This window comes from Nyctereutes procyonoides, unplaced genomic scaffold, assembly GCF_905146905.1.
Source record: "Nyctereutes procyonoides isolate TBG_1078 unplaced genomic scaffold, NYPRO_anot_genome, whole genome shotgun sequence".
Lineage (NCBI taxonomy): Eukaryota > Metazoa > Chordata > Mammalia > Carnivora > Canidae > Nyctereutes > Nyctereutes procyonoides.
Genome location: NW_026575148.1, coordinates 7,262,217 through 7,281,980, shown reverse-complemented (window position 1 = coordinate 7,281,980; position 19,764 = coordinate 7,262,217). Strand labels below are relative to the sequence as shown.

Below are 19,764 nucleotides of genomic sequence, written 5' to 3'. Positions count from 1 at the left end.
GACCTTGAGTGTCTGACTCTCCCCCACTCACCACCCTCACCCCCACCAATAAAGAGGAATCATGCTGGGAAGCTGGGTTTTGCCTGGCTGCAGCACAGGCAGAGGTCTCGGGGGAAACTGTTGGCTTTCGCTTAAACTCGTTAAGAAGCAGAATCAGAAAAAAAAAAAAAGAAGAATAATCAGAAAAATGAGAGCAGCGTAACAGAGCTAGAAAAACTATCAAGGACGCAGAGGTGGGCCTTGGGTCTAGAGGTCAAAGTTCAAACTGATAGAGGACGGGGAGGGAGGAGGCTCTGGAGTAGGGCAGGTGCATGCTTCAGACCCAAGAGACATGGAAGTGTTGTCTATGCGGGTTCTGTGGACCAGTGGCATGGGCCTCACCTGGGAACTTGTTTCAGATGCTAATTCCCAGGCACTAGCCAAGACCCGCAAAGTCAGAACTTTGGGGCTGGGGCCCAGCATTCTGCTTTTTTAAAAGCCCTTCAGGTAACTCTGATGACGACTACAGTTTGAGAAGAGCTGGCTTAATAAATTACCGAGTTAAAGGTACTGAGACCCCACTTCCCCCCCTTAAATGGTACTGAGGACAAAGGACGTCATTCACGTCGCCTCTGTGTGAAGGAAAAGGGTGTATTAGTTTCCTGTTGCTGCTGTAACAAATGATCACAACCGAGAGGCCTAGAGCAACACAAATCTGTTTTCTTATAGATCTGGAAGTCAGAAGTCCAAAATCGGACTGCAGGGGCTAATGCTGTCAGCAGGGTTCCCTCTGAAGGCTCAGGGGAGAATCTGTTCCCTTGCCTTTTTCAGCTTCTGGGGACTCCCTTTCTTCATTGGCTCATGAACCCCTGTCTCATTTTCAAACCCCTCCTCCCCACATTGCCTCCTGTATTCTTACTGCACTTCTTCCCTCTCCTAAGGGCACTTGGGGTTATGAGAGACCCATTTAGAACAATCTCAAAATCCTTAACTTAATCAAACCTGCAAAAATCCCTTTTGCCCTGAAAAGTAACATTCACAGGTTCTGGGGATTAGAATGTGGATATTTTGCAAGGGGGGAGGGGGTGGCTATTGTTCTGTCTACCACAGGAGGAAGATGAAAATATGCATTTTCAGTGCTCATATTCATTTTAGTAAACACTGCAATGATGCCTAAGAAACGGATGCAAGTGATTACTATGGGGAATGTGGGAAATGGGGTGAAGGGAAACACATGGGAGCAAGGACTCCTTTCCCAAAGTATACTTTTTTTATTGTTTTGAGCTTTCAGCCTCACAAACATATTACCTATTAGAAAATGGTAACACTACAAAATAAAAAGAATGAGAAACCTTTTTAATATCTTTTGGCTGTCGAATTGCTCTGCTTGAACACAGCAGAGACTAAACCTCTGGCAACTTTGTGGAGTCAGAGAAGGTTTAAGTATTAAGAGAAAAACACTCCAGTAATGATGTAGCTGCTAGAGGAAGAAGGAATAAATTAAAGGACACTCATTCCTGTGAACAAAACAAGACAGGCACTAAGTCATAGATGAACAGCTGAGCTCAGCCTTCAAGAGCATTAAGCTCTGACAGTCCAGCAGGACAACTAAGAATTTGAGAACTAGCTTCGAATGCCCGAGGAAGTCACTCAGGGCAGTTACAGGCTCATTTGCATGCAAACACTGTGTGTAACGCTGGGAGCTGCTTCCCCTTCCTTAGTCACAACAGAAACTTCTGTCCCCCCAGCTCATCTTTCTGCTGACCTTCCATGGCGACTCCCAGGCAGGTCACTTTGTACACGATCTGCACCCCCCTCAATGGTGCAGAACTTACCGCTCTTCCATTCTGTTCATTGAGTCCCCAGAGAACCAGCCACCATGGTCACTCCATGTCTCACGTGCCAGCTGACTCAGGCCACTCCTGACGCAGGGCAAACAAAGCTTCAAGAGTGAGCATACTACTCACTATTTGTTCTCAGTCTGACTTATTTCACTTAATGTAACCCCCCTCAAGGTTCATCCACGTTGTCACAAATGGAAAGATTTCATACTTTTTAAATATGTGAATAAATTCCATTGTACATATACACCACACTTTCCTTATCCCTTCATCCCTGATGGACACTTAGGTTGTGTCCATGTCTTGGCTATTGTAAATAACGCGCAATGAACATGGACATGCAGAGATCGCCTCAGGTTAGTATTTTCATTTTTTTTCAGATAAATACCCAAATGTAGAATTGCTAGATCATATGGTAGTTCTATTTTTAATTTTTTGAGGAACCTCTACAATGTTTTCCATAGTGGCTGCACCAATCTACATATCCACGAGCACTGTATGACAGTTCCCTTTTCCCCACATCCTACCCAACATGTTATCTCTTTTTTGATAATAGCCATTTTAACAGGTGTGAGGGGATACTTCCTTGTGGTTTTGATTTGCATTTCTCCACTGAACCATCTTTTCAGGTGCCTGTTGACCACCTCTGTCTTCTTTTTAAAAAAATTTTTTCTTTTAAATTTCTTTATTCATGAGAGATACAGAGAGAGGCAGGGACATAGGCAGAGGGAGAGAAACAGGCTCCCTGAGGGGACCCTGATGTGGGACTCATCCCAAGACCCAGGATCAAGGCAGAGGCTCAAGCTCAACTGCTGAGCCACCCAGGTGCCCTTCTCTATGTCTTCTTTAGGAAAAAAATCTCTGTTCAGATTCTCTGCCCATGTTTCAATCACATTGTTTTATTTTGCTTTACTTTTGAGATGTATGAATTCTTTATACTTTTTAGATATTAATTTTTAGAAGATAAATGTTTGCAAGTATTTTCTTCCCTTCAGTAGCATGCCTTTTCATTGGGTTGGGAAATTCCAACTTCTTAACCCTTAATTATGCAGAGTGGCTTCTCTACTTCTCAAAAGTCTTGGCCCCAACCAGTACTCAAGCCCATAGGGCTCACTTCCATGCTAAATAATTATAAATGCATTTTTCTGCATAAAGGCAATTATTTTGTTAAGAGAAATTCTGGTACACGCTGCTATAGGTAATATAAATTTCTTTATCTCATCACAGGCATCTACAACATCAGCAATATTCTATGTATCTTACACGTAATGGAGATTATCCATGAAACATAATTATGCTTGAGAAACAGACAGTATTCCCAAATTTATTCCATCCAGCATTTCAATATCTGAGATTAAAGAACTGTAGGACACCGTGTTAAACTTGTTTTAAAAAAAGGTTTATTTGTTACAAAATGTTAAATACTAAAACTAAAAACATATAAATTCAGGTCAGGCTATATTAAAATACACACATACCCTTCTTAGCAAAATTATTAAAGATTGAATTAAACAGAAGCATTAAATAAAATAAAGTACTCTTGAGGAAATTTTTTTTCCTAAGTAAGTACATCAGTGTAGTGTAGTTTTTAAAATTACAATTGAAAAGTTTAGCTGTCTTGGAAGTTAAATTTATCCAATTGTTCGGTTTTCCGCCACTGTCCAATAGGAGGCCACCATGGTGGCCTGGACGGGTGAATTTCAGTTATGTTACTGAAACTTCTTTTTATAAACCTACTCTTTTATAATAGGAACAGAGAGTAGTCAGAAGTATACAAAGGGTTATTTAAGGTGAAAACCTGGCCCAGAAAGAAGAGGCCTTAGTTCTATCACTCAGTATCTTCTCTAATTAAAATAATTGGTGAATATATTGAAGCAGAGATGAACACAAGGCATACATTCATCTAGAAATACTCTTTCAATTTAAAACAAAACAAACTCAAAAGGAGCACTCATTTCTCCAAGATAGTTTATAAGTACTCTTAAATTTCTTATTTTAAATTGAGTTAATTCAAAGGTACTGAAGAGTCTAGATTTAAAAACTAATTTGATTACTGTTCTGACTAGCTCTGAGGAGCCATGACATCAGTGTGTTTGAGTCTCTCACACAGGTGGTAAAGAACTTTCATAATAAAATCGACAATCTCAACCAATACCTACAGAGCACCAGCTTCCAAACTCAACTTCCATTCAGGTCAAATAACTTAAAAAGTATCTATGGTCTATGTAAATGTTAAATAGTATTACCAAGAAAATACTTTATTTTGCTTTAAAACTTAATATTCTTTTCCATTTCCTACCTCAAAGGTTATTGATTTAGAATTTTAAGTGCTGCCATTCACATAGGGCAAAGACTACACTTATGAAATAAGGTCATAAGGCTATCACTGTGGTTTAAAAGACTGTAAATGTGATGAATTTCTAGAAATCTACTATTGCATTTATTGTTTACAATGCTTATCCTTATCAAATGGGATTTGCCAAGAGTTGATTAACTCAAGTGATTAAAATACAAAAACATAAAATGCATTCCAGTAATCTTCACCAATACAATCTAATTAAAATCAGGTTTCTTGGAAGATATATATAGGGCATTTTTACTGTTCTACTCTGACAGTGTTGATAGCCATCCAAGGACTAACTGTATCATATTATATCTAATACTATGGTATAAAACTGTTTCATCAAATGTTTGAATAGTTGGAAACACTCAGTGTCCTTGAAAGTCATTAGAAATGTAAAAAAAAATACATCCCAATACTGAATTACGGATGAAAATGATGTTAATAACTAGTAATCTGGTTTTCCATCTCTCAGCTTGTGAGCTTCCAATGTAATTATTTCTGTTGATTGTGTAATACAAGGGAAACTATACTTCTATCCTAGTACCATTTTCTATGTACTGAGTCTTTGATTTATGACTTTTTAACTTACTGACTTATCTTGATGGACATGGTTTGTGCTGCTCCTCATTAAATAACCTTGCAGTCCTCAGAAAGAATTCAAACAATTTGAGCTGCTGACCTCCTTAAGCTTAGAAGTACACAAAACCAAAAACTCTTAAGCCACTGATTGCAAGTTCTCTAGAAAGCATCTCTTCCTACAAGGACCTTTATAACTGTTTTAAATTCACACTGATCAGTTGCTTTTATCAACATCCCAGTCTGAGAAGGAGGAAGAATGCATTTGTTCAACTGTGACAGATCCAGAACCGTGAGTGTTTGAAAGCTGAGAAAACACAAAGCATGTCTCTCTAGCCCGCCGAGGTGGAGCAGAGGCCCTGGATGGTACAGACTTCCCCAAGGATGGGAAACCCTATATGAGCTCTTCCCTCCATGTCGGTGCCTCTTTTTTTGGTTTCAGAGAGAATGATGTTTGAGCAAGAAAATACAGTACATATCCTGCTAGGAGATACACATAATTTGGGGGGCCCAGTACAAAGCAAAAATGCAAGGCCTTTCTTTAAACATTATTAAGAATTTCAAAATGGCAACAGCAGAGCATCGAACCAAGCATGGGGCCCCAGTGTCATTAGAGGTTACATGGCCGTAAAGCCAGCCCTGTTTAGGTTCCCTGCCCATGGAAGAGACAGGTGGCTCAGCTAGGTTGTCCACATAAAAAACAAATTCTTTTCATGATGGTTCAAACACTGTCACTCATTTGAAACCACGTGGCATTTCATTTTCAAAATCCCATGCAAATTTCTATTCCTAAAATTTCAGATTGATCAGCTTTACTCTGGATTCTTCATTATTGAAATAGTCATACTGGGTCTTTAAAATGCCCCTTATTTTAATAGAGCAATTAATCAGACATGATGAAAAATTTAAATTAATCCTACATGATTTTTTTTTTTAATTTAAACATTTCTTAACTGGGAGGGGTATCAATATCACTAAAGCAACAGGGCATCTTAAAAGGAAATAGTAGCTGTAGGACAGCTTTATATACTAGGATGGTGAAGCCATAGTTTTAGCCTATGGTATATTTTGTTCCCTTTTAAGACCACAATAGTAATTTTTTTCAGAGAACTAACAAACACATTAAGCTGTATGCTAATTCTTTTAACACCCACATTGCCTTCAGTCACATAATCTTGATGGAACACAGAGTATCCCATTCTTCTTCTTCTTCATAATAACAATAATAATAATAATAATAATAAGCAAATGTATATAAAAGCTCTGGGTTACATTACTAAGCAACGACATTTCCGAGAGTGAATATACTTCCTGTATTCCGCAAGCTGCTTCAAGTACATATTCGATGGCCATCTGTGCTTTTCAACAAAGCTGCGTTCTTCCACTAAAATTTTTAGAAAAAGAATGTTAATTGCATATATTTTTATTTTGGATCAAGTTTAGATATTAACTATCGATTTCCTATTTAACGGATAAGCTCCGAGCTTGGCTACATATCCCCTACCTTTCCGAACTCAAGGTTTCCACAATTGTTTAACACAGCTTTGGTGAAATCAGTCATCAGGATTTATATTATTATGTGATTTGCAACAATATACATCTGATCCACTGCTTCATCAAGTAGTATTTATAGTCTTTTGTTTTCCAAGAGAGATGTATTTTTCTTGGAGATGGCAACAGACTTGTTTTTCATTGTTTTCTTGGTAGCTGCCTCACCCTTCCAAACTTTTCGAGGCCCTCTCGATTCTATTCTCTCCCCAGCCAGTCACCAAACAAGCTCTGCACCCTCACCAGAGCCCTGCACTGCCCTGCTTTCTAGGCCTGCTTCGTGCTTCCAGGTTGGATCCCTCCGCTCTTGGACTCCAGGCCTTTGACTCAGTTTATTTTCCATTTTTGGTGAAGCATAACCTTTATTAGCTCCCTGAAAAAGGGGTTACATATGAAATATTTTTGAGAACTTGCATGTGGTGAAACATCTTTATCCTCTTCACACACAATTGGTAATTTGGTTTGGTACAGAATTCTAGGTGGACAACTTCCCTCAGAATGTTGACAACAGAATTCCACTGCATTCTAGTTTCTAAGGTCATTAAGTACTCGACTACCATTCAGATTTATAGCTCTTGGCAAGTCATCTGTGTTCTTTTAAAACTTTTATGTTTTTCTATTTATAGCTGGTGTTCTTGCATGTTCCGGTGATGGACTTTGTTCACTCATAAAGCTGAGCTTTTAGCAGATCCTTTCAATCTGAAGACTTGGGTCCTTCAGGACTATGATAATTTCTTGTATTATTTCTTTGATAATTTCCTCTCCACTATTTTATTCTGTATTAACTTCTTTTAATCAGATACTTCACCTCTTGGATTGAGCTCAAAGTTTTAAAAAAAGTTTCTCTCCTCTCTTTTTGTCCTACTTTTTGGGAGATGTCCTCATCTTTATCTTTCAACTCACATGTAGTTGTTTCAACTCTTATTTATTTAGATGCTTTTTTGTTTAGTTTTGTTTTAGGTATCATGTTTGTAATTTCCAAGAACAATTTCTTGTTTTTGTATTGTTAAACGATGATAAAGCATATATAACATAAAATTTACTATTTCAATGACTTTTACGTATATATGCAGTATTGTTATGTACATTCACATTGTTATGCAATCTATCTCCAGAGCTCTTTTCATCTGGCAAAACTAAAACTCTATACCCATTAAACAATATCCCATTTCCCCTTCTCCCCAGGCCTGGCAACCACCATTCTACTTTCTGTCTCTCTAAATATTGTTTCTTTTAAAATAACATTCTATCCTGCTTTGTAGATTTGTATCTCTTATTCTCTGAGGACATTAATTTTAGGATTTTTAAAGGCTGTTTTTCTATTCTTTGTTCCTCTAAATTCTTTCTCTTTTGTTTTTATTAATTTTCTTTTGGTTTTGGTATCTTTCATGTTAGATATTTCCTAAAATACCTAAAGATCCTCAGTTATATTCTTACATTTAAGAGTGAGCTGATTGGATAGATAGATGCCTGTTTGGATATCTTGTGGTCATGAGTAAACTTACTCATTGGTAGAATAACAGAGTAGATACTTTTGGGTTCACTGACGGAAGTTACAAATGATTGCATCTATATATTTTTTCTCCAAGGCCAGACAAAGACACTTCAATTTCACCCAGTGCCAGCATTCTAGAACCTGGACACGGAAAGGAGGCTGGTGGCTTGATATACAATGTGTACTTTCACATGAGCCTTATGTTCTCAGTTCAGCTCCTTAACCCAATCTCAGCTATACCTGGAATTTGTGATTCTATAAACTTTTTTGGTTTAATATCTCCGAGAATAAACCTACCGTCTCTTAGGAAGATGAAAGAGAAGGAGTTGCCTGCCTGGGTGGGATGGAGTGCAGTAAAAGCTTTTTCACAACTTTTTAAAAAAAGGTTTTAGGGTGCCTGGGTGGCTCAGTGGTTTTAGTGTCTGCCTCCAGCTTGGGGTCTGATCCTGGATCCCAGGATCGAGTCCCACATCGGGTTCCCTTCACGGAGCCTGCTTCTCCTTCTGCCTATGTCTCTCTCTCTCTCTCTTTCCATGTCTCTCATAAATTTAAAAAATAAATAAATAAAAAGGTTTTACTTATTTATATCTTTTAAAGAGGTAGCACACATGTGAGCTGGGCGAAGGGGGGAGGAAGAGAGAGAGAATCTCAAGCAGACCCCATGCTGAGCAGAGCCCGACATGGGGCTTACCCCACAACCCTAAGACCATGACACAAGCCAAAACCTAGAGTCAGACACTCAGCTGACTGAGCCACCCAGGTGCCCCCTTCTTCATAACCTTCAACTAATTCTATAGCTGTCGGCCCCAAGCCTCTTTCTGCTTTCTGGAATACTTGGTCTCTCAGATTTCTAAGGCTTTTTGATATTCTGCTGGGTGAATCAGCTTGCTTCTCATCAGTATTCCCTTCTGTGAGTACTTAAGTTTCCTTCTACTGAATCAGTTCCCACTTCTCCACCTACTTTGTGACCTCATATACTATGATTCAGATTAATGAGGTCATGATCCAGGCTACAAAAAGAAACCTGGACAAAAAGAAAATTCCTAGCAGTTCAGGGAAGTTAGATGTAGGTTTCACTAGTAAGCAAAGGTGACATAAGACTACTCCCTTGGTTGAGATTTAGAAAGAGAGAGAGAAAAATGACCACAGATAAGCTCTGGCAGCCAGCAAAAACCAAACCAGAACAACAAAAAAAAATTCCATATTATATAATATGTTACATAATTTTGAGCTAAATTAAACTGCGAGAATAATGAATCCGTAAATGCTAAGGGTAACTTATATTCCTATGCATTGCTCTTTGCTTTTAAGAGTCCAACACATAAAATACATCCAATATTTAATGAACTATTTAACTGAGTTCTGATGTATCAATACCAGCATTAACATGACATCTTGTCTAGTCTCACTTTTCAATTGCTAACCACCTCTAAAGAAGAATTCTCAAGCAGGAGAAAACAGTTCACAGAATTCCAATAAAAAAGTGATAATTTTTGAAATTGGAAATGGGATAGTATTTAAGGGAGCTATAAATTGTACCAAGAACCCTTCTAACTTCAAGTGACCATGTGAAGCAGTTCAAATGTAAGACAACACAGAGGAAGGGCAACTAGAACATTCTGGAGGAGACATGCTCCTTTAAATGCATAGCTAAGTTCCAATTTGCTGCCATGTGGGAAGATGGGTCCAAGGTAATCAGATCTTCCAACTTTTCAAAAGAAGCCAGAAATTTGGATTTTTAAGATGTGACATGTTATTCTCTTTAAATGGTGACACTAAAAAAAGAAAAGTAATATCATGTGGTCCAAATAAAACCCGTTGGCAGACTATAATCAGCTACTTTTGATCCACAGATTCCCAGTGTGCCACCTCTAAATTAGACTAATTCTCCCTTAACCACCAGGGGCTTTTTTCTCTGCCCCACAAGGACACATCACAGCAGGTCCTGAATATAAACAGGTACCACTGAATCAGAGCATTCATGATGCCTTTTTTAATTCCCATCAAAGGAACATAAGACAATCAAGGACACAGCCTCTTTTTCTTACCCTACCTTCCCGGATCACACCCTGGAGTGTGTGGTCCACACTATGCCAGGTGGTCATACTACCCTTTATAGTCAATTGTATAAATAATAAAATAAAACAAAAATTTATAACTCAAAGGATTTATAGGCTGTAAGAGTGTGGCATTCACCTACACAAGACAGTAAATGGAAAATAATCTTACTCTTATGAATGAAGGGGACCTAAGGCAGCAAAACAAAGGTGGTTCTAAAAATCACAATGTTCACTCGTTTCATTGTGAATTGATTTCTTAAAGAATGACTTAATAAGAATGCCCCTACTAGCAGCAATGTTTTCTCTCTAGGAATAGAACTTGTTTCTTTCTTACATAAAGTAGATGGTTAGTAAATATCTATATTCTGCTTTACTATGCTGCTCTATTGCACTAATAGTTACATTTTATATAAGAAGCCTCCCAATAGGCATATGATGTTTGTCAACTAACTGAATATATCTGCCAAAAATAGACTGTTTCCTGGTTTCCTTAACTGTGCAAGAAGTTGAAAAAAGCCAGAGATTTTCAAACATTTTAGCAGCAGGTTATCTTTTATAAATAAAATTTTATGCAGAACTCTAAGATATAAAAGTTAAAAGTGGAACTACCTTAGTTGAAGGGACAGGGAGTCCAAGAATTACAAATTTCAAGTTCTCTGTTTCCTTCTCCCCTCTTCCCTCAGTCACTCTCCACTTGCTGCCCCGACCTCAAAGAACCTGCAGGTATCTCTGAGGATACTTCCCTGTTTATACAGTTTGAAACTACTTAACTGGGGATCCCTGGGTAGCTCAGCAGTTTGGCGCCTGCCTTCAGCCCAGGGCCTGATCCTGGAGACCAGTGACTGAGTCCCACATCAGGCTTCCTGCATGGAGCCTGCTTCTCCCTCTGCCTGTGTCTCTGCCTCTCTCTCTCCTTGTGTCTCTCATGAATAAATGAATAAAATCTTAAAAAAAAAAAAAACTATTTAACTAGGCTATCTTTTTTGCCTTTTAACTTGATTATTTCTTGAGCCTATTCTAAGTAACATGAGCAAATCATCGTGTCCAAAAACTGTCTCCTCTGATGACTATTCTGTTCTCATTTTCTTTTGTCTCATGTAGCACAGTAAGATGAAGCTTGATTGGTTTTAATCTTTATAATTTACCTAAAAGATCACATGATGTATACTCTCTGGTCAGTAAGTTTTGCAACATTCTTTGATCAATATAAAAACTGTTGTTTTCAAATAATATGATGGATCCCTATACAGATATACTTAAATAAACATAGATAGCAGAACAATAGAACTACATATTATAAATAATAAATGATAGTTACAACTCCTTCATAAGAAAAAAGTTTTAAATCTGTACTGTTTAAATTTTGCTTCTGACTCTTGTGGTTAAAGCCAAGATATCACTTATCACAATGAAATGCCACCTGAGGCCACCTTATCTGTCTACTTCAGGAAAAAGGTACACTTAAAAATGGATGTGAGCTATAAAACAATAATTAGGAAGCTTCTTGTGTAACACAAGTCAAACTATTTTTATAACCAGATGACTGTAAGTTAACATATCCTCAATTACCACACTGTGTACTTAAGAGGAATGTATTACACTGACTTTTTTCTTTGACCTTTTTTTTTTTTTAACAATTACTATTCCTACAAGCTATGTCTCAAACCTAAGTACAAAGGACAAAGTTTTTTTTTTGTTTTTTGTTTTTTTTTTCAAAATAGTAAATTGGCAATCTACCTGAAAGATCCTGAAATTCAGGCTTTTGGCTGAAGATGAGGTAGTTAGTGGCAATGAAATGAAGTAGCCAGGTTGAAAGGCAATCAGAGTGGTGAAACTGCAAGAAAAATGGAAACAATGTTGGACATAATAACCACTGAGGTGATGAACAGGTGGAGAGAATGGTCTGTGACAAGTAGTGGAGAGCCCGCCTCCATGCTGCCTGTGTCCATACACGATGCAGCCTCCTGCCTACTCTGAGAGCAGAAAGTAAGAGGGAAAATTATTTACATGTAATAATCAAATTACATCAGTGAAGAAACCAAATCAAATGAATATCAAGCCACTGGTGCTAGAGCAGCTAAATGTCTGGAAGCAGAGGCACACTGGATCAGTGGTTAACAGAGACAAATTATTTGAGGTTCTTAAGCATTTCATTTAAGCTTTTTTTTTTTTTTTTAATTTTTTATTTATTTATGATAGTCACAGAGAGAGAGAGAGAGAGGCAGAGACACAGGCAGAGGGAGAAGCAAGCTCCATGCACCGGGAGCCCGACGTGGGATTCGATCCCGGGTCTCCAGGATCGCGCCCTGGGCCAAAGGCAGGCGCCAAACCGCTGCGCCACCCAGGGATCCCTCATTTAAGCTTTTAATCTAAGGTCATGGCCTTCACTAATTGCACTTATATCTGTGCAGCAGAAATAAGATTATGGTTAGCAAAGGTACACGGTTGGCTGTTATCTAAACAAGTTTACCTGAGGAGCAAACCAAAAAATATTTTGTGGAGGAAATGTCATCAACCTAAGGGTATGGATTTCAGTGTGGACACAGCTTTATGAGAAGGTTATGTTTGAAGAGTTGCTTTTAACTAGGATGTCCTGTAACAGTGAGCTGGATTTCCAGCACATTTCTCATTCTGGATTTCAACACCTAATGGAAGGGAAACTCAGGGCAACACGGCCATGACATCATCACCTTGGTGCCAGTCCAGTGATACTCACTGATCCATTTAACCACTCAATTCAGATTACAGTAACTTGCTGGCAGGCCACTTTGATACAAGAGTATAGTTCTTTTTATTATTATTGTGGCAAAATATACATAACATAAAATTTGCCATTTTAAACTTCTCTAAGGGTACCAGTGGCATTAAGTACATTCACATTATTATACATCCATCATCACTATTTCCAGAATGTTTTTATCATCCCAAACTGAAACTCTATACTCATCAAATAATAATTACCCTTTTACCCTAGTTGCCTCTAGTCCCTGGTAACCACTATTCTGTTTTTCTCTAAGAATTTGACTATTCTGGGATCCCTGGGTGGCGCAGCGGTTTAGCGCCTGCCTTTGGCCCAGGGCACGATCCTGGAGACCCGAGATCAAATCCCACGTCGGGCTCCCGGTGCATGGAGCCCGCTTCTCCCTCTGCCTGTGTCTCTGCCTCTCTCTCTCTCTCTCTCTCTCTATCATAAATAAATAAAAAAAATTTAAAAAAAAAGAATTTGACTATTCTGAGTATCTCATAAACACTGAATTATACAATAGTTATGCTTTCTTTGTCTGGTTTATTGTTTAGTATAATGTCCTCAAGTTTCATCCATGCTGCAGCATGCATTAAAATGTCATTCCTTTTTAGGACTGAGTAATATTCCACCAATGGAATATTATATACTCCAATGAGTATATACCACATTTCATTTATTAATTCATCTGTTGATGGACATTTAGGTTATTTCTACCTTTAAGCTAAATATTGCTCTTTTAGGGAAACTCAAAAATATTTTATAAGCAATAAGGAATGCTAACCGAAGAAAGATTTATAATCTCAAATCTTAAGGAAGAAACTCAAAAAAGAAGCTCTTTTAAAAAGTTATAATGTGGGAATATTTTCACATGTGAATAAATAGGTTCCCCTAATTTTCATTATACAATAACAGAATTTTTGAATTGCAAGACATTTAATGGTTGACCAAATTCCACATCGCATCTTTAACAATTTTTATTCACCTTAACTTTTAGCAGATAAATGTGAGTGATCTCATAGAGATAGAACCAAAATGTATACCTATTTTAACAGAGGCCACCAGCACTATCAGATGATTAACCCAAAGCAGATAACCTACAAACAAAAGTTCAGAACACTGCTTAAAGGCTGTGACTTGAAAGAGAAGGAAGTTCACAGAAATGAATAGCTGGCTACAAAAACATGGTTAAAATGCAGAGTTTTATTTTTGATCAAGACTTAAGATATAATTGTAGGCTCTTAGCAAGAGACAGAAAACAGTTCACTGTAATAACTACTTTTTTGGAAGAAAATGTCCAAACCTGAGAAAGCAGGTTTCTTTTTTTCTTTTTTTCCTTTTCTTTTACAATTTAATTATTTGAGAGAGAAAGTGCACACACATGAGTGTGAGGGGCTGAGGGAGAGAACCTCCAGCAGACTCTCCACTGAGTACAGAGCCTGACTCAGGGATCTCACAACCTGAGCGGAATCCAAGAGCTTGATGTTTGACCTTGCCACCCAGGCGCCCCTGACAAACCAGGTTTAAACTGAAATAAACAACAGAATAAAAAAGAAAAGCTTCAAAAATACTATATACCAAATGCTATAACATTTAATAGCTTTGTGAAGAAGAATAATGGTGGAGAAAATACCCAGAAACTCACAAGGAAAAGATCAGAAACAAAAGTGGGGGCCTGAGGCACCAAGCATTAACATGCAGATTAGAAGTAAAATACTGAGATTAAAGCTTTAATCTGGTTAACAGGACTTCACAAGAATCACTGAAGTTCAGCTAGTCCACGCTTAAAAGGGAGCAGAGATAAGGAGATGTCTACCTGATTTCCAAGGAATCAATCTGATTAAGGGAAAGAAGCTTGTCTTACACGTTAAGAGTTCAACTTCATGGAAACAGATGAACTTGAAGGTAGAGTCATGGTAAAGAATTGGGAGATGTTAGGGGGAAGGGAAGCAGAAGTAAGACTGCTCAACTATATCAAAGGTATGAAGGATGCTTTCCCGATAAACTGTGCAGAACTAGCAGAGATGACAATGGAGTGTTTGGGAATTTTGATTATTCAGAAAGCTATGCAAAGTCTAATTCTGCTGAAAGATGCTTTCACCTCCCAGAAGTCAGAGAAACAGTGCAAGAAAAGTTAACTAAACTCTGACCAACAATATGAAGTGACTGGTGAACTAAAGCCTCAAACTGGGACCTTCAAAGAGAACAGGGGAAGAAAATGATCCTGTTATCTTGGATGTGTAACTGTTAAATGAGGGACTGCCAGGAACAGAATAAAGGAAAACTGGCAAATGGAGATTTATTCCTAGAAAACAGACAAGTCTTCAGAAACAAAAATAAAATTCAAAAAGGGCTGGTATCTTAAACTTTACAAACCAAGAGAAACAAATAAGGATAATTACATAATCAGAAACCACCGAGTCAGGGAAAACGCGTCAGGAAGAACCGCTGACAACGCAATCATAAATGACATTGGTGAGGAAACGTGTGCATACGTGCAAGCATGCAAGCTGAAGCGTCAATGCAACCACCCAAGAAGCTCTCTTATGAGTGAACCAGAAGGATACGACAAGGCAAGAGAAACTTGTGATCATTTTTTTTAAGTAAGCCAGACTTGGTAGAACGATAGGAAAATGATATGTCAAAAATGAACTGAGGTTGTAAAGACTACCATGAAGAATGAAAAAGAAACTCTAAACTCTAGAGGTTAGCTATTTATCCCAAGCTCAATGTGAATACATTACAAAGAGAGATCAAGCTTACTCAGTTTGGGGAGGGGAGTTGTTTTACTTGTAGCAAGAATTACTATCACAGGGCAGTCTGGGTGGCTCAGCGGTTTGGCGCTGCCTTCAGCCCAGGGCGTAATCCCCGAGACCCGGGATGGAGTCCCATGTTGGGCTCCATGCATGGGGCCTGCTTCTCCCTCTGCCTGTGTCTCTGCCTCTCTCTCTCTCAAGAATAAATAAATAAAATCTAAAAAAAAAAAAAAATTACTATTACACTCCACTCATTGGCCCAGAGACACTTGTGGTGTTAGCAGAAAACGTGGCCCTCATGTGCACACTACCTACACTTGTGAGCTCAACGGCCAGCCAGCGGCCTCAGCTCCAAGATCCAACACTGTGCAGAAGGTTACTCGGTTTTTAAATTTGTTTTTAATCCTTAAAATTAAATATACAAGGTCTTAAGACTTGATTATGAAAGAAATGAACTCCAAAACAGTTAAGGAGACAGTAGGAGAAGACCTAGATGCTTTAAATGAATTCCCTTCTATGCCCAGAAATACACGTTGCTTAATGTATTCATCTCAATCTGGAGGCAAGCTTTTGGTGGTCAGTCTGTCCTTTGCTCCATTATATGGCTCCATAACTTGAAGACAAAGTTGTCATATTTTTCTAATACTGGATGTCAAAATTGATAGGGATAGCCAATAATATTTTACAAAGTCCTGTCACCAATGATGGATCAAATATATTCCTATAAAAAAGACCTAGAAGATTCAGCCTACTGCAAGTTCAATATACAACTTTATATTCCATGACTGCTGCAAGCCCTAAAACTGTCATAGGGCAGGGGATGGAATAGTAGAATACCCAAGGGTAGGACGATGCATGTGGATAAACTTCCTGCTTCACCTTTAGTGAGAATGAGGAGATAATAGATCTCTATGTGGCACAACATCTGCAGCAGGTTCCAGATTTCAAAATCACAAACCTAGTTTACCTATAGATGGGCCCAGTCCTTTGTCAGATTCATATTCCAGGGTCTTTGTAACCGCAGTTACTCACAATTAGCTTAACTGTGTAAACTCTGTTTCCTAGAATGTATAGCAATATAATTCTTAAAAATGTCCTAAGCGTAGAAGAAGCCAGAAAGTATGGTGCACTAAAGTGATTCTCAACACAAACATTTTTACTGAATGTATTCATGATACCATGAGAGATATGAACAAAAGGCATTTTGAAAGGATTTATGAAGTCCACCAATACCTCCTACAAACAACTGAGAACTTCAAAACAAGTCCATGAAGTGAAAGAATGAACAAATGAACAAATAAATGAGTTTAGTTATCAGTATGAATGACCAATTCTGTCATTTTCTTTCATGAACCCTAAGATGTGACTGCTTTGGGGGAAATTCAAACTAAGTTCTATGTCCTATAATGCCCATATGGCACAATAAAGCACCATACTCAAATGACTCTTACACAGGCCACTATTCAGTCAAAAAATTTCCTATCAGCAAACCCTTCCTTCTTAGAAAAAAACTACTCAAAAACCCAATGCTTTGAAATTATCTAGTCATAGAAATTGTTGTGAGGGAAATTTAACCTCATTTGGCCAAACTTCCAAACTGAGACAAACACTAATGTATCTCTCAACGAGCAGAAATTTTAAAAAAGTAGTTTAATTTTTAGAAGACTAAAAAAAAAAAAGTCGAACAACCAGATACATGGGGGCAATTACCTTGGCTTTTTTGAGCAGGTCAACTATATCCAGGTTCATGGATGCCAGCTCCCTGCTCGGCATGCTCTGCAGCTGTGTGATGATGAAGAGCTCACAGATGTGCTGCAGTCGGGACACCTGATACATCTCAGCACAGATCAGAAGACACATAGCCTGGAAAATGCCAGCTGATGCAGGAAGGGAAATAAGAGAAAATGGTCAATAGAGCCATTTCTTTTATGACCTAAAACAAAACAACAAAAAGCAAACCAACAACAACACAACAATGCTACAACATGCTACACAACAATGTACATCCAACGTGCAACAGAATGCACAGAAAAAGCCTTGAAGGAGTGAGTCTGCATTCTACACTATTATGTCATCTTATTTACTTATTTATTTTTAAAGTTTTGGTTTTTAACTGATCTCTACACCCAATGTGTGGTACGAACTCATAACTCTGAGATCGAGTCACACACTCCATTAACTGAGCCTCTACAATAGGTACTTCCTATTATGCTATTTTAAAAAGAATTATTTAAGTCTTCATATTCCAAAGAGAATCTTTTTGTTGTTTTCTTAGTTCTTCAGAGGTGATTCTACAATTGCCCTTAATAATCAATTCCGAGCCTATTATGTAATTCTTTTGGCTAGCTCAACGAAATCCTTGCAATTTTTCTTCTCCTGGCTTTAGTCCCTGTTTGTTGTTTTTATTGTGGTAAAATAAACATAACATAAAATTTATCATTAACCATTTTAAAGTGTACGGCTGAATGGCATTAAAGTACATTCACATTGTTGTGCAACCATCACCATCATCCATCTCCAGAATTTTTTTCTTCTTCCCAAACTGAAACTGTACCCATTAAGCAATAACTCCCCATTTCATTTCCCCCTTCCCTTAACCCCTGGAATCGCTCAGGTTGTTTATGTTTATGTTTTTGTTTTTTTTTAACTTTCCTATAAATGATTTTTCAGGCAATTCTCTTTCTAATCTCTCCTAAATTATTTGTAGTGTTTTGTAGCTAGGAACCAAGAACACTGTATGATCAATACTTAACACAATGAAAAGATTACCTTTCTTTCTGCCATTTCCCAATGCAAACATTGTAGTACTGATCTACTTTCTGATTATTCATTTTGATTCATTTTCTCCTCACACCTTTTACCAAGTTTTAAAGTGTTTTGTCCTATAGTTATTAGTGCTTCTCTGAGTAATTTTTCTAACTAGCAAGAGAAGACTCAAAATTTGGAGCTTCAATTACTCTAGTGGGAAGAAGACTGAGAAGCTAAATTTTATCATTTTAAATCTGGGTCAAAAAAATAAAAAAAAATTAAAAATTAAAAAAATAAATCTGGGTCAAAATTTTCATTTAATATACAAATTTGCCAGTATTATGATAAAATAAACAAGAACATGCATTCTGATGAGAATCGATACTTTCAGTTTTATTAAGCAAAAATAATAATACTGACAGTATCAGCTATAACTGGTTCCAAGTACTCTACAGCTGCCTGCCAGGCAGAATTTAGTAAAAAAAGAATTTTTTTTTTAACTTCTAAAACCTTTCACTAGAGTCCTCATGACTTGTTTAAAATTTAAGAGATTTTAACAACAAATGTTGGAAATCTTCCTAATCTAAAAGTGAAAGCAATAACTCTGAAGAGAGAAATGGTCTGAAATGTGTTTTCTTTTTATATTTGCTGTAGTAGCTGACCAGGTTCCGTAATTCAGCTCTTGGGTTACTTGAGTAAGGAAAACCACCAAGGCTAGAATAAGTTGTGCTTGTGGCGGGAGCCATCTAGTGGCTGAGGATGAATTAATGGTGCTTCCATGCTGGCATCCCAAGGCTCTGGGGCTGTTGAAAGGATTTTGCAATTTCTCCAAGGAGACTCCAGCTAGAAAAAACCTGCAAGATTTGTTCCAACCGATAGCTGCCAAAGAGGACTAGTTTTTAGTCAAAGATAGTCCTAAGTCAGTAAATAGGGAAATAAATCCTGCAGTCCACTGGGCATCCTAAACATCTTAGGAAAAGTCTTTCGAGAAGTTACCTTAAGGAAAGTATGACTTTAGGACAAGTCAGAAGTCTTTTAAAAACTCCACATTCTCTGAGCCACAGAGATGACCAAGGAGTCTCAGAATTTTCAAAGTCCTTAAAAGTACCTCAATCACAAGCGAGAACCATAAAAACAGCTGCCCAAACCTCTTCTCTTTATGGAAGGGATGGTGCTCCAAGAAGCTCTCTCCCAATCTGTAGGATTAGTCCCTGGGTATCCCAAAGCACCTCTATTTCTAGGCTGTCCACATTATCATCAAACTGTTGGGGCTGACTGGGATGTAGAAGTGATTGAAAGTCCATTGTTGGTCCATTGTTGACCCAATCACCTCTACCTGACTAGCACATTCCATGATGTCAGCTCTGATAAATCTTAAGCAAAACAAAATTCACAGAGAGCAATTTATCAAAATGAGTTACAAAGAAACAAAAAATTGTGAAATATTATTTAATATTTATACTGCTCACCTGGGCAACAGGAGTCTGTGTATAAGTATTCTAAGAATGACAAGAAAGTCTCTTTGGAAACACCATAAACTGGAATCAGAACACTCTTTGCTTCCATGTAATTCCCATTAAACATGGCTGCCATCACTTCACAACGGGCCACCAGGATGGCCCTGTGGGCTGGCACTGTTGTACCTGCAAGGTTCAAAAGGAAATAAAGCTAAGT

The 19,764-nt window shown here is 37.9% G+C and overlaps 1 protein-coding gene and 1 non-coding gene across 3 annotated transcripts in view; both read right to left on the bottom strand.

Annotated features, from left to right (window-relative positions):
- Window positions 1-3,203: 3,203 nt before the first annotated feature.
- Window positions 3,204-19,764, bottom strand: part of RHOBTB3 (Rho related BTB domain containing 3) — a 54,748-nt gene continuing 38,187 nt past the window's right edge. The window contains exons 9-12 of one of the 2 annotated variants that reach the window (XM_055312879.1): window positions 19,560-19,733; window positions 17,053-17,219; window positions 11,581-11,677; window positions 3,204-6,124 (exon numbers count right to left, since the gene is read on the bottom strand). In XM_055312879.1, coding sequence (XP_055168854.1) covers window positions 6,009-6,124; window positions 11,581-11,677; window positions 17,053-17,219; window positions 19,560-19,733 — 554 coding nt within the window. In that variant the 3' untranslated portion in view covers window positions 3,204-6,008. The remainder of the gene's footprint in view (window positions 6,125-11,580; window positions 11,678-17,052; window positions 17,220-19,559; window positions 19,734-19,764) is intronic. The other variant, XM_055312880.1, reaches the window with a different exon arrangement.
- On the bottom strand, window positions 15,563-15,715 carry LOC129501717 (small nucleolar RNA SNORA62/SNORA6 family). The gene has a single exon (XR_008662804.1). It is a non-coding gene; the product is annotated as a small nucleolar RNA SNORA62/SNORA6 family (small nucleolar RNA).